The sequence below is a fragment of the Coptis chinensis genome, chromosome 4 (genome assembly GCF_015680905.1).
Source record: "Coptis chinensis isolate HL-2020 chromosome 4, ASM1568090v1, whole genome shotgun sequence".
In the NCBI taxonomy this organism is placed as follows: Eukaryota; Viridiplantae; Streptophyta; class Magnoliopsida; order Ranunculales; family Ranunculaceae; genus Coptis; species Coptis chinensis.
This window is the reverse complement of record NC_141459.1, coordinates 7,582,849-7,598,314: the sequence shown is the minus strand read 5'-3', so window position 1 is coordinate 7,598,314 and position 15,466 is coordinate 7,582,849. Positions and strand designations below refer to the sequence as shown.

The 15,466-nt window shown below is 34.4% G+C and overlaps 1 protein-coding gene across 1 annotated transcript; it reads right to left on the bottom strand.

Annotated features, from left to right (window-relative positions):
• Nucleotides 1-1,646: 1,646 nt before the first annotated feature.
• SERPIN1 (Serine protease inhibitor (SERPIN) family protein) lies at nucleotides 1,647-5,298 on the bottom strand. Its single transcript, XM_086606635.1, has 2 exons — nucleotides 4,740-5,298; nucleotides 1,647-2,541 (listed from the first exon to the last, which is right to left on the bottom strand). The coding sequence occupies exons 1-2, from the start codon at nucleotides 5,127-5,129 to the stop codon at nucleotides 1,768-1,770; spliced, it is 1,164 nt and encodes a 387-aa protein (XP_086462761.1). The 5' UTR covers nucleotides 5,130-5,298; the 3' UTR covers nucleotides 1,647-1,767.
• Nucleotides 5,299-15,466: the final 10,168 nt, after the last annotated feature.

Sequence of the window (15,466 nt, the reverse complement as noted above, 5' to 3'; positions counted from 1 at the left end):
TTTTAACAGCACCACATCTGTAGTAAAATGTTAGTGATTAGCCCCTTAATAATCCATAAACTCCATTAATTTTGTTTATCTCAAATATTGCTTTTTTTTTTTAAATTAAGAAAAAGAAGAAAAATAAAAATAAAAATAACATAACTAATACACTATAAAGAATCAAAGAAATATAATACAATTGAAAGAGTAAATTAAAAGAAAAAAAAAATCAAATTGAAAACCTTAATAAGTCTTGTAAATGAGAGTGTGGATTGTCCTAAAAAAAAGTATGAACTGGAAGATAATGTCTGAGCACCGAATTTTTGGTAGAATATTTTTAACAAATGGAAGAGATAAGAGATGAGGGGGGGTGGGGGTGGGGGTGTTCTCTCTGAAGAAGAAATGGAGGAGAGAGAGAGAGAAAGTTGGGAGAAAAAAATAGAGAAACCGTAATAGTTTGGTCAAAGGCTTAATTGCCCATTAGTTGAGCCGAACAGTTATTGTCAATATTTGAGAGTCAATTATGAAAGCCTAACTCTCTTGAGGACCCTAGGATTTGATGTGTTGTAAGGCCTATATTCATTGTAAAATCTGTTGTATACTGATCCCTCCCCTATATATATATATATATATATATATATATTTTTTGGTTTTTGGAGAGTCCGATATATCGCCTAATATCAAAATATTTGGCCATGCTATTGATTAGTATTTATCTAGTGGACTAGACATACATCATATTCACTATCATTTTCAGATGATTTTGCTTTCCTTCCAACGTACACGTCTTGTACGTTGTACCTATATATATATAGACCTTTAGATAGATAGGATCGCTGAATGTTGTTACTCTACTATGTGGGACTCATTTTCATACGGTTTTCAAAGGCACCTTTTGCACAAAGGGTCTAGGGATGATTTGGCTTCCAACGAGAAATCTAAAATAATAACAATCTCAAGCAGTCCGCTAATCTAATTTAAGGCCCAAAATATTAAATTCGGTAAATATTTCAATGTACTCAAAAATTGATATATATTAAATATATTAAAAATATCAGAGATTTTTTTTTTTTGTTTACCAGTCAAAATTTTGTTTTGTATATTAATATATTAGAAATATTATCGATTATATCATAAATATCATCAATATATCGGTCAAAGTCAATAATATTTGGGTCAAGATCAACAATTTATATCATATATATCGGTCGATATATATCATTATCTCGGAAATTATGATATATATCACAAAAAAAATTCAATATTCGGTTGAGATATATCTATATCGGTGTACCAAAAAAAACGATATATATCACCAATACATCATATATATCGGCGATATTTTGGGCCTTGCTCTGATTAGCTTTGGAGGAACATTCCCAAAAACCAAATCAAGTCCCAAGTTAACGACTTAACGGGCATGGAAAATTGTACTCCAGATTCCAGGCAATTCTGATTCTGATTCTGGCGTATAGGCTTAAATCAATCTTTATCGGTACTATACTCAAAGACCTAATAAGCAGGGATTCGGACTTCCAGTACCTCTTATTCATAGGCATGGCAGACTTGTTTGGATGTATATCCACAACATCGCATCCTACAAGGGGTTCATCTTACAACTATCCAGCTTAGTAGAATTAAAACGACCTGCAAAGTTTGGCAAATATTGCAAACATCTGGGATCTATATCATACCATTATAATTATATATACTGCAACATAAGATAAAAACTACTGTAGTCATGTATTTTTATTATTACATAGAGTCACCTAAATCTGACTCAATTTAAGAACTGTGTGTTGGGTTGAGCACATGTCCAATGAACACCAACACTCCAGTTAAGTCTTCTCTGATCAGGAACATAAATGGGTGGTCAGCTACGAAGTCTATGGTAATAGGCAGAGCCCTCAGCTTTATCGCACCAGCAGTAGCTGCAGCAGCTTCAGTACCTTCCTCGTTAACTTCAATGAAAGATTTGTGGAAAATGTTTGACACATATAGGTTCTGACCAACCGGTGAATCCACCATTTCACTTAGACCCCCGGAAAAAGGTGCCATCAGTCCTAAACCTTTCAAAACTTCTGCAGCTTCAAATCCAAATGAAATTTTGAACTTCGGTATTTTGAACTCACCCACTTGAACATCTTGGAGAGGGCGATGATGATCTAAGAACCCAGATTGAGAGCCCACCTTCTCTACCAATGCTTGCAGCCCATCTTTCGCATCAGGTAGAATGAAATACATGGTGAAGTGCCTCTTATCTTCACCATGTTTGTAAGGAAGCCCGAGGACTTTAAAACCATCATATTCACTGAGGTACTGTTTCTTGGTGCTGGTCATGAAAGGCACTTTAACAGAAGACCCATCAAGAAGGTGAAAATCATGTTCCTTGGTTTGTGATGCATCAAACTTCTCAGTCCATGCTCCTTTGAAATATAGTGCATTAGCAAAGATGAGCCTCGTCGAACTGTCAACTGAACCAGAAGGTAGGATGTCTTTGATAAGGCCACTGGTTTCTTTTTCAGCCCATGAGTTGACTTCACTCGTCACCTCAACAGCCTGCATTAAAAAAACACAAATGAAAAGATCATTTCATCAGTGAGAAAGTAAATATCACACAGGACTCCAGCTATAGTTAGTACCATGGCAGACAAGCTACCCAACAATATAAAACAGAAGAAGCAGGACAAAACGGAAACATTTCCTTCCAAGAAGGTGTAAATTAGGCACGCATTTTTCTCGTGGACACAAGTCCCACATAAACCTCAAGTTGACAAAGTTACGAAGCTAATCACGGCTTTTCTCTGATTGGGAGAAGAGAGTGAGTGAATCATCTCTAGTGGCTCCTCCTCAACTGGGACACAGACCATTTCCATTTTTCACTTTTCTGACAGTGAACCTTATGCCTAACGTCTTGCTAAACCTTCTATGACTTGTGATGTCACTTCTTTTCGTTAATTTAATGTTCTCTTATACTCTCGTGGCAATCGTTATGGGAACACTTAGTCATTTACCAGACCACAATTATTTGGTCCTTGTGAAGGATAAGTTACTATCAAGGCTATCAGAACTTGGGATGTAATCAAGTGACACTGTGAAAGGTCCAAATTTCATATGTTTAAGGGATATCTCTCGAGGGGCTATAGGGAGCAAGCCCTCACCCCCGGCATGGCCACCCTGAATTTTTTGGAAGTTTCTACTATGAAAAACCCTGTTATTTTCTTATACAAGGCAGTATCCTCCTTTTCTCCAAGCTTTCTTCTACATTAACAAAAATTTTACTTGGATCAAACTATTTGATAATTTAAGTCCTGATTCTAGAATACGTATTGCTTGATGCCTGAGAGTTCTTGGTTGTTCTCAGGTCGTATCCTCTTTTTCTCCATATTTTCTTCTCCATTAACAATAATATAATTTTACTTGGATCACACAGACACAAACAAACAAACAAACAAACAAACAAACAAACAAACAAAAAACCTCAAGAATCAGTGTATTTCAAAGATCGATAGAATAATCAAATCTATAGTTTTTGTTATCAAAGATAATGGTGATCAGAACTTGACAAACTTGAGAACAAAAGTATGTAAGTTTGTACGTAAAACACAAAATAACAAATATTGCCAACTATAATCCATGGGAAAAAAATAATATCTGACAAGAAAAAGAGGAGTACAGTCATAGTCAATATAAGTGGACCTATCTCCAATGTGGTTACTTTTGATCACAACCATCAAGTCTATCGCGACTCTAAAAGTCTAATCATATTTCTATTAAGACTCATACCTCACCTGTATCCATTAAATCGATATAGAGGGGATAACACTTAAAATAAATAAAAATCAAAGTCCACAAGGCAACCATAGAACATAATTATCGTGGACATAATTTGGGTGACATGGGCAAGTCCTGTGTACGATATGATGACTGATGAATCTGAAGGACAGATAGAGGGTGGACGTGTTTGCATTAGTGGGATTTCCATTAGCATGATATCTGACATATAGCCAAAGGGCCCAGAAGACCGTGACACATGAACCATGCCGAAACCCACGGAATAAATACAGACAGAACAATGTAACTTGGATATTCCCTTATGTCTTAATAGGTCGAAAAAGTACATATTGGATTGGAAATGGAAACATGAGATGTTCATGCTATCTAAAAGATATCTCAAGAACACGCATCATGTGTAAAGGATGCGTCATGAGGTGTGCAACTGTGCACCTTAACAGCAAAGGATGTATCCCCACCCAACCCCCGCTAAATCAGCAGATTTAGCCACTTTGCCAGGATTAAAATCCCTTTTAGACTGCACTTTGAGAGGGAGTATGTGTAACCTGAGATATGGGAGAGAGTTCTTTATGGTTGCTGCTACGCAAAGGGTATTCTAATTGCAATAGTGCATTAGCTTATCTGAAAATTGAAGTGTCAGGGACAACGTTAGGTATGCACATTGTCAGTAAAAGAGACCTCTCAATCCAATGCAGAGTTGAAGAGCAGTAGTAATTACATCGCACTCATTCACATATCAGAGACCATCCCCGCGTTAATGTAATAGGGAAGCAACTAAGTGACACATGCTTTCTATTAAAACTATCCCAGCAAAATAAAATGTTCAAACCACACTTTGACAATGCACTCCATAAAACAAAACCGATTAGTTTTGCATCTCTCACTACGCAACAGGACAAATGGAGTATGCGTCAACATTTCATATAATGAAATAACATAGCAAGTAGAGTAGTTATTATTACCTTAGTTTGGAAATCAACTTGTTTAGCAGAAGCATTATAAACCTTTTCAACAACATCCTTAAAAGAAGGTTTAATAGGCAAAGACTTTTCAACCCAAACACTATTAGCAAAAGAAATATGGGGTCCACCAAGTTGAGTAGCATCAGCCAAAACAAGACCAACTAACTGAGAAGAAAATGAGTTAACATCGTCGTTAGATTTAGATCTTAGGAACGTGAGTATCTGATCTAATGTTTCACCTTTGGAACCAGCTGATATTATACTTAGGATGACGTGGATTGATAATGGGGAGAATACTAGGTTTCTGTCTTTTGCGTGGGTTGAGATTATGTGTTTTGTTAAGCTCAGTGATAGCTCTGTTTGACTCTTTATTGATTCACGAAGGTCCATTTTTTTTTTTTTTTTTTGGAGAACTTGGAGATGAGTGAGGAAGTGGTTGGTGCAGAAGAGTGAATGCCGACGCGTTTGTTTTTTTAAATGGTTCAACGAAGAGTGAAGTGGTTACACGTGCCTCTGAAAGCAACTTTAGTGAGAAGAAGATTATTATGTTTGTCCACCTATTCAATCCACGTGCATCTTCATTCTTAAAGGCCCCGTCGACATGAAGTAGGATGTCCATCGCACCGAACCCGACAACACCCGAACCAAAACCGAAATATGTAGGGTTTTTTTTTTTTTAACACTTTTCACAAACTTGGATCGATCCGAATCCGGCCCAACGATTTAGTCCTAAACCGGTTATAAGGGTGGTTAAGAAAACCGAAACCGAACCCAAAATGTACAATCCGTTCAAGAGTTTCCTATATTTTCACAAAAGAATACACATCTTGCTCTATTTAATTTGCTACATACTATTTTTTATCTTCAAACGGTTCATATTCACCTCAATTGAGTAGATCGATTAATATCACCCACTGAAATGGCATATTCGGATCTAATGAAGAGTGGTAATAGTGGAGGTTAGGTGGTGACGATCTTATGAAGAGAGTCATACGATGGTCTCTCTTCATATATTGATGTGTTTTTTTTCATTGATTAATTCAATGGGAGTTTTAAACCGTAATTAATAAACTAATAGCTAATAGAACAAGTGGGAAATTCTCCACCCGAACAAAAAACTCAAGTGGCATCTCTTTTTTAGTTCTAAAGTGTTGACTAATTTTTAAACTCAGGGTTGACTTCCCTTTTTAAATTAAACTCAAATATTACTCCAAACAGTGGTGGAGCCAGAAAATTAGATGAGGATGAGCCAACCCCGACCCGCCCCATTTACATCCCTTGTCTAACACAATCACACCTAGGTATATTAATAAGAAATTTTTATATATATATATATATATATATATATATATATATATATATACATTTGGCTAGAAAATGACATCCTTATAATGATATTCGATTATTGACATCCTATCAAAAATCTTTAGCAATTTCAAAAAATGAATTAGTAGATTTTTTTATATATATTTATTTTTTCTTTCATTATATCCCTACAAAAATTAAAAAACTCAAAAGAATATAATTCCTCATGCTAGAAAAAATCTTGGGGACACCCACCACCACGAAAAGAAAAACTAAAAACCGATAAGAATGTTAATTGTTTGAAAAAAAAAAGAAAAAAGGCTATAATTAAAACCCAATGACAAATTATTGTGTGTGTTTGTAAATGTGTTTATAGGGAGGAGCAAAAAAATACAATCAAAGGAGATCAAAAGAAAACTAAAAGAAGATTCTCAAAGTATGCCATATCTTTAATTCCTTTTTTACAAAAAAATGTTAAGTCTATAAGAGCATCTTTATCAATGATATCAACCTGGAATCAAACACTAAATTTCCAATAATTTAACCCAACTTCAACTTATCGAGGGATAACTACATGTTGATGAAAACACATCTCCAAATTGAAGAACCAAACACAAATCGATACCCAATATATTTTGTTCGAGGTTTTGTTAGGATCAAATCACCTACGTGGTTTTTGTGGATCTATTTTTTTCTGCCAAAGTCAAATGACCATTGTACCCTCTCTTAAATGGGGTTTGAACATTGTTGTTAGATAAACGATATGTTTTTCTAAAACCGTTGTTCATCTTAATGACAACATTGTTCATACTACAAAAATGAACAATCAATCTTTCTAACCTTATAAATTGAAACACTCACACCATAATTTTACAAGTTTATTTTCTGAGCCCCCATTATTTACCTCTACTCTCTACTCTTAAAACAACAATGACTTGAAGTCAACAACCAAAATCAAAATCTATCATCTCTTCATGGATACAAAAAGAAGATGTGGTGTGGTCAATTGGGATTTTTGAACAATTAGTCAAGATGGTGTTATTTGATTTGAAAAAAGCATTCGATTTTTTGGGTTAAAATTTTGATAAAAATATTTTTTTCATATAACAAATTTTGGAAGAATGACCTTTCCGAAAATGCAACATGAGAAAATATGAAACACAATCAAATCTCTCATTCAAGACTTAAATCTACAAATTATATCATTGGAAAAATTTGAAGTGTTACACCACCATGATCAAAATGATGATAATAAGATGGTAAATTTATTTTTATTTGTTATTTTGATTCACAAATATATAAATACAATTCTAATTTAGTTTTTATGCTTAATTGAATGTTTGCGTGTTGGATGAAATCAAAATAAGTGCATAAATTGATGCAAACCAAACTTTAAGTGGAAAACATCTGCTATAATATGGTGAATTTGGAAAACAAAACAAATATATTAGATCCATTTGGGCTACTTAGTTGAACTTTTTGTTGATAAAATGTCATTTGCATCCTTGGCCAAAAGTTAAGTTAATTTGTCAAATATGGGCGGAAGGAGGTTCATCCTGTTTGATATCAACAAAGTATTAGTGAATTTCGAGCAACTAATGGATTATGATCCCACCAAGTTTCATGGGCTGCAATTTGAGCTTTGCTTAAATAAAGAAAGAAAATTAAGAAAAGAATGCAAAAAAGATAAAGAAAATCTAGCCATTTCTTGGTTTGTAAATTGTTAGAAATCCGCTTCAAAATTTGATGATTTTAGTGTATACATTGAACTTTGTAAAAAAGCACCAAAGTAAAAATAATTCAATGCTATGAATTGTTTATATGGGTTCATTCAAATTTGGCAATTGAAGAAAGATTCTTTGAGATAGAACAAAAAATGTTCATAGCTCATGACTATGAACAAAATGTTCAATCCAATTGATCATAGTCACCCAAATCTCCAAAATAACAAAAAAAAAAACTTCAAATGAAGAAAGATAGTGCTTGGGATATAAGAAAAAATGATAAAAATACTATGAATGAAATTAGAAGGATTAAACCTAAATAGCCGCCCTCTTATAAAAATTATAGGTGCAACTCAAAACTCATAAATTTTAACAAAAATGAAGAATCATGACTATGAACAATCATTGTTCATAGTCCAACTATATCAAAGTAGTTCATTGCATAGTCATAAATTTTCATTTGTATGTCTTTTAATTTGAGTTGTTTTAATTTGTCTTTTGAAATTTATGTATTTTAATTAAACAAGGGTAATTTGAGTTTGTATTTTGATTTTAATTAAAATTTGGACTTTAATTATCTATTTTCTTTTAAAATTGAGTTAAGTTACCATTTTAAAGTTGATACTTTTTCATCATTCTAAATTTTTTCACAAAGTCTCCTTTGTATTTTCAAAAAAATCATTTCATATTTACAAAAAAATATCACTAACCTTTCATAGAAATAAACTTTGAACACAAATACATAATGGTGGTTTCAAATAAATTTGTTGACAAAATTCTCATAAAACCACAAATATATAAATTGAAGTTTTTGGGAGCTTACTTGGAACACAAATTTTAAACATAGAAATTAAATTTGTTGCACCCGAAAAGAAAATAAAACCACAAATATAATAACCCATAGAAATAAACTTGGAACACAAATCACATAGAAATAAACTTGTTGCACAAAATTCTCATAAAACCATTGAATGTTCATAGAAATAAACTTGGAATACAAATACATAGAAATTGAAACGATAAATAAACACAAAGTCCAAATGAAGTGCCCAAATTTGATAGAAATCAAAATAAGCATAACCCACGGCTTTGTTGTGGGCACCACCCTCTCACCCTAAATCCATCATTTAGGCCTTCAAAATCATTCTTCAAAAATCCATATTCATAAAACAAAGAATAAACCCTAGCTCATGACTATGAACATTGATTGCCCAATGAGATAGAACAAAATCAATGTTTATATTCATGAGATGCAATTTATACTTGGTATTTCCAAATTAGCAATGAACATTCTTTGTTATATCGTTTGGACTTGAACATCTTCCATAATCATATTGTGTAAAATGATTTGTTCAAATCATTCAAAAATGAGTTGGTCATGTTCTCCAAATACCATATATCCCGGATTCACTAAAATAGCCTTCATTTAATATTCCTTGAATACCAAACGCCATTTGTTCTTTTTACAACGCTTCTTGCTTTTTTTAAAAATTTTGTCTTGTGCAATAGTTATTTCCTAGGTTTATCGGTCGTTTTTTTTTGAATCAAGGTGACATAATTATTAAATGTATCAAAGATACAAAATAATGATGACCATTCAAGCGCGAGCGGTTACAAGGAATAGCTTCATCATTGACTATATCATCAAATAAAAGACCATCAAGCATATTAAGATTATTTGAGAACTTCGCCATTCCAAAAAACATGCCAAATGCCACCAAATTCCCATTGTTTATGAACCCAATGAAGAAATCGCAAAATCAATTCCCAATGTAACGAAGTGTGAGACCTTTGCCACGTGGATGGGCAATTCTTCCATTGCCAGTGCATGCAATCAATGCTTCTTAGCATTTCAAGCCATTCACGTTCCTCAGACTCTTTAAGCAAACGTTGAATATCTGTAGCATTTGGTTTGCGCAAGTATTCACCTCCAAAAATTCTAATAATTCCATCACAGAAATAGCGCATGCATTCATGAACAGTTGGCTCAGCAACATGTAACATATCATCTACTAGATCAGTTGCACTCCTATAAGCAAGCATTTGTATAGCAGCAATTACTTTTATTTTTGGGTTAATCCTAAACTTACCCGCACTATTAACTTTTTGTTGAAAATATAGTACATTATGATTAAGATGATTGAAAATACGAGTAAATAATGACTGACCCATACGAAATTGGCGTCGAAAGTCGTGGTCACGAAATATAGGATTTGTACCGAAGTAGTTAGCATTTACACGAGCCAGTGTTGCCTCGTACTGACGATTCTTACATTTTCTTCCTTTTCTTGAACCACCACTATAAAAGACTCCGCTTCTTGCTGACGCAATAAACTCAGACGATGTCAAACCAAAGGTAGAGCAATAGCCACTAATTTACGAGTTTTAACTGCAGTGTTATCATTTGAAGAGCTCGAGCTCGATGAAAAATCAAAAGAAGATGAATGATCCATTGAAAAATCGTCAAGAGTTTTGGTAGTGTTTTTTTTTGCTCAAGGAGATGAGGAGTTTAGATGAGGGGGAACATGAAAAGTGAAGAGAACCTCGCATGACCAAGAGGGTTAAATGGTTATAGCATGTGATTTCTGGAAAACCGCGCGGTTTTGGCAAAACCACGTGGGCTTGAGCCTATCAGATGGGCTTCTATAGCGTGGTTTTGGGAAAAATTGTGTGGGCTATATGGCGTGGTTTATCCAAAACCGCGTAGTTTGATGTCAAAAATTTGATGTTGCTCCTAAAGTTGTTTGGTGTTTTTTTGGTTCAAAATTTTGGTGTGTGGTATTTTTTTGGTAGCTCTCCTAAAGATGCTATATATATATATATATATATAGGAGGGATACAGCCCGCAGTCTTGTAGCCACATTGTGGACACAGTCGATCTGATCCACCGATCTGTTTCGATATAGTCTATTCTCGTCCTTTGGATATTTTTTAGAGTTCTGAAAATCAAAACAGCTCAGTATCAAAATTGATAATCTTACGAAGGGTTTTCTCTCTCTTCTCTCTCCCCGATTTGCTCGATTCAAACCAACCCCTCCAAATTCAACACCTCCAACACAAAATCAAACAACGAATCTGGCATGTGTGCTTCTCCATCCATCTCGCCCACCAACAAACTTGAAATAGGAAAATAATTGAAAACCCTCACTCTCTTTCCTCGTCTCCTTTAACAGGTTCGTTCCTTGATTTATTTTCATCTCTTCTTGTATATAATTTTCTAATAATAATTACTAAATTCATGTTATTGCAGGTCCTAAGAATGTAATTGCGTGCTTCATAGTGCAGCAGGCAAATTTGTGGGGAGCTATGGTCAGCTACACGATTACTTCTGCTACCAGCATGAGGTACGTGAATTACACTAGCTAGATCGTTGATCTGTTACTACAATAATGACTTGGAGCAACATCCGGATGAACATCAAATGCAACACACATTTTATGCTTAATTTACATGATAGTATTCAATTCAAATGCAACACACATTTTATGCTTCACATGATAGTATTCAATTCAAATGCAACACACTTTAAGGACAAGATACATAGATAAACTGAAAACAACACATGTAAATAACCAAAAGCCTAATATTTATGTCCTCAATTATTTTTTGAAAATAGGGCAATAGTGCGATCATATTGTTTCCACAAGCATGAGACCACGGGTGTAAGCGCTTCAGGGAATTCATTCATGATCATGTTTGGGGGGCAATCAATATTTTATTATCATAGTTTCCAAACTTGGAAAAGATTACATGGCTTTCGGTTGTGGTTCAAGGTGATGTCATTTGGTTATTCTATTATTAGCTTTTGCTTGTGTATGGCAAAATGGATATCTCATGGCTTACATTCGAGGGTCTCGATGGGAATCATGTCTAGAGAGGATGCTACTCTTTCCTCAGCTTCTAAGACTTGGTCTACATTTCAAGCTCTAGGGAATATTGCTTTTGCATTTACTTATCTTTGAGGTCTTGATTGAAATCCAAGCATGCGATATGTTATTTTCTAAAGTAAGAACATTAAGTATTTCTTGAACCTTTGTCTTTTTCACAAATTATAGAAATTAAAGTTTTTGTGCGGGTTGTGATTAGAGTTGGTCTCACGTATTTGTGCAGGTTGAAAAACCGGATGTAGCATAGGCGTTAGACTTTTGGAAGTTGCTCAATAACAAATTTACAATCAACATATTTGAAATGCTTCATGATGTATAAAAGAACCCATTCGATTTTGTGAAGATGCAAAATGTTCTATCACATAGGTAAAGTACATTTTTTCGATAATATTCAACCCCATATATATTTATCTCCTACCATACTCTTAAGTGATGTTAATTGTTTTATTTTGCTTCTAATCAAGAACAATAGATATGGATCTCATCACAACCGAGTTTCAAGACAAAACATGAAAGGATGAGGCGTGAAAAAAATCATGTTTCGTCGATTTCGAAACATAATAATGGAGAAGATGCAACTTGGAGGACCCTCGACTCATACTTTGGAGGTAATGTGATTGTTCTTTATTTCTGAATCAATAGGACAAGTCATTCTAAACTATTTGAAGATGCTTAAAATGTCTACTCTTACTTCTTTTCTTGAGGAGGAATTGAAGAAGCAAAGTTCAACATTGAAGCCCCCCCTTCTTGATGTAAGTTATTTATTCATCATCACGCGACACAAACTTGCATATTGTGGTATTAGCAATGCATACTTATGACCTGGCCTTTCATTCTTGCAGCTAAGAAATGCTCTTTCAACTCTTGCAAGTGAAGGGTTTATTGTTGTTCAAGGTGACACTATAAAGCAGATATGATGATTGGTTGTATACCACATGGTCTTTGGCGGGCTATTCTGAAGCCGCCATATTGGATTCTGTAGTTTCGCTTCAAATAGGGCTTAGATGATGTATAAAAGAAATTGGATTGTTTTCCTTAACTAGTGCAATTGTCTAGCAAGTGTAGTCACTTCAAAGTTCACCTATTCATTCGACTCTTTATCATAGTATGATGACTTTAAGAAAACTTGTGATAGAAAATTGAACTCGGTGGGAATATTTATTTGAGCTTTCTATTTATTTTGTATTTGTACTTGTCAAATTTTGAAGATGTAATTGGGATAAACGAAATACTTCAATAGAACCATAATGACCTTATAACTTGCTGCAAAAAAGCAGTAAGTTTAAAAAATGTATTATACCATTATGGGCTTTTGTGATAGCATAGTTTCATAACACTGCAACACTATAGTGTAGTGTACTAAGCAAGAATGTCTTGAGAATTTAATTATCATACATCCAACCATTTAGTATTTACACAAGATCATGCACAATGCATGTATAGATCTTTAACCAAAGCATAGTTTATGAACACTTTGCGTGATAGGCTTAAGCATCCAGTTCGTGTTTAAAATAACCGCAAAGCATAGTTTTCACCAAATAAACTATAAAACACCCAAACTATTTACACAAAGATCATGCATCCAGATCTTTAGTCGATAACTTCATAATTTATTTGGGAGTGAGTGAGCAAGAAATGCACCCGGTTGAGACCATAGAGTCCACACCACACACGCGTCGGGCCCCCTGCATATCTTGTAGAAACCATCCTTTCCCCGGTTTTGTCCCGTGAATTGGCCGGGGATCTAGTACGGTTTCTCCTTTAGCCTAATGGGAGCAAAGCCACCGAGCGAATCCCACCAGCAAATATTGCATGATCCAACCTCCTCTTAGAACATATGTATGGACATGAGACTCCCTCAGATGTCTCCAGATGTAAGCATTGATACCCAATCGCCCTTTGCAATCAAGCATATCACCAAGTTATTAATCCATAAAGCAATATCGGAAAATGAATGATAAAAAGACATTGGCGCATTGGCTAACAAACCCGCAAGAGGACCATTTTTCACTAGATTTGCAGCTATTTGCTCTTCATCAATGGAGATAACACTAAAGTTAGATCTGATGATCGGCAATCTTGGTCTTATCAAATTTGCATTTACCATCTTTCCCTCAGATAAGGATAGTCTTCCTCTCGTTGAAGTCCACCACTTTGAGTGTATACTCAAGTCTTACTGCTCATTAGGCCACCATTGCACCACAGTATCACATGAACTCGCTTCTTCCATATCACACTGCAACAGTAAATTCCAAACTTGAGCTTACTATCACTTCATCCGGAGAAAATGAAACTACTCATGGCTAGGTGAAAAGCAACAAAACAATATGCGAAGCTTGTATTTCACCAAATTACAGTCATATGCTAAAATTGTGCTAAAACAGTTGAGCTTAATAGATCGAACTTCAGATGTTCCCCAACATGACACGTTAAATAGTAGTAAAACCACTAACATGACACGTTTACATGTGTTGTTTTCAGTTTATCTATGTATCTTGTCCTTAAAGTGTGTTGCATTTGAATTGAATACTATCATGTGAAGCATAAAATGTGTGTTGCATTTGAATTGAATACTATCATGTAAATTAAGCATAAAATGTGTGTTGCATTTGATGTTCATCCGGATGTTGCTCCGAGTCATTATTGTAGTAACAGATCAACGATCTAGCTAGTGTAATTCATGTACCTCATCTTTGGTAGCGTATAATCGTGTAGTTGACCATAGCTCCCCACAAATTTGCTCTCTTTGCACTATGAAGCACGCAATTACATTCTTAGGACCTGCAATAACATGAATTTAGTAATTATTATTAGAAAATTATATACAAGAAGAGATGAAAATAAATCGAGGAACGAACCTTTAAAAAGGAGACGAGGAGAGAGAGTGAGGGTTTTCAATTATTTTCCTATTTCAAGTTTGTTGGTGGATCTTGAGATGGATGGAGAAGCACACATGCCCGATTAAGTTGTTTGATTTTGTGTTGGAGGTGTTGAATTTGGAGGGGTTGGTTTGAATCTGAGCAAATTGGGGAGAGAAGGAGAGAAAAACCCTTCGTAAGATTATCAATTTTGATATTGAGTCGTTTTTGATTTTGAACTCTAAAAATATCCAAAGGGCGAGAATAGACTATATCGAAAAAGTCGATTGGATCGATCGATTGTGTCCACAATGTGGCTACAAGATTCGTGGTTGTATCCCCCCATATATATATATATATATATATATATATATATATATATATATATATATATATATATATATATATATATATATTATATATATTTTATAGAATGTTGAGGGGTGCCTTGGGTGTGCCACCTGACCCCTCGCCATTTAAACGACTCTAAATTACACCAGAGTTTTAAATATAATTTTTTTAAACATATTTTCATTAAGAGCTATAGAGTGTGGGTATATATAGTTTATAAATTAGTGTGTAAGAGCATCTCCAATGGGGGGTGTAAACCATATAGAGTGGAAATTTTACACCCCAAATGTAAAAAAACTCTTTTCAATGGGGGTGTTATCTTCAGAGGTAATCTGAGATTAGTTGATAGAGAGGGTGAGAAATTTCCCCTCTCGCTATCAGCTAATAAAAAGCCCGGGCGACACTCGAACAGATGTTTGAGTAAAAACAAATTCGGACGTCACTTAGAGTGTCGTCCCTATCTATTTCTAAAATCACAATTTGAAAATTTTAAACTCGGACACCGAGTTTAAAATGGAACTTTTTATACTTTTCATTTTAACAACAATAGAGATATTTTATAGACTCTACAATAATTTACAATTGGAGTAGTAAAATCCTAA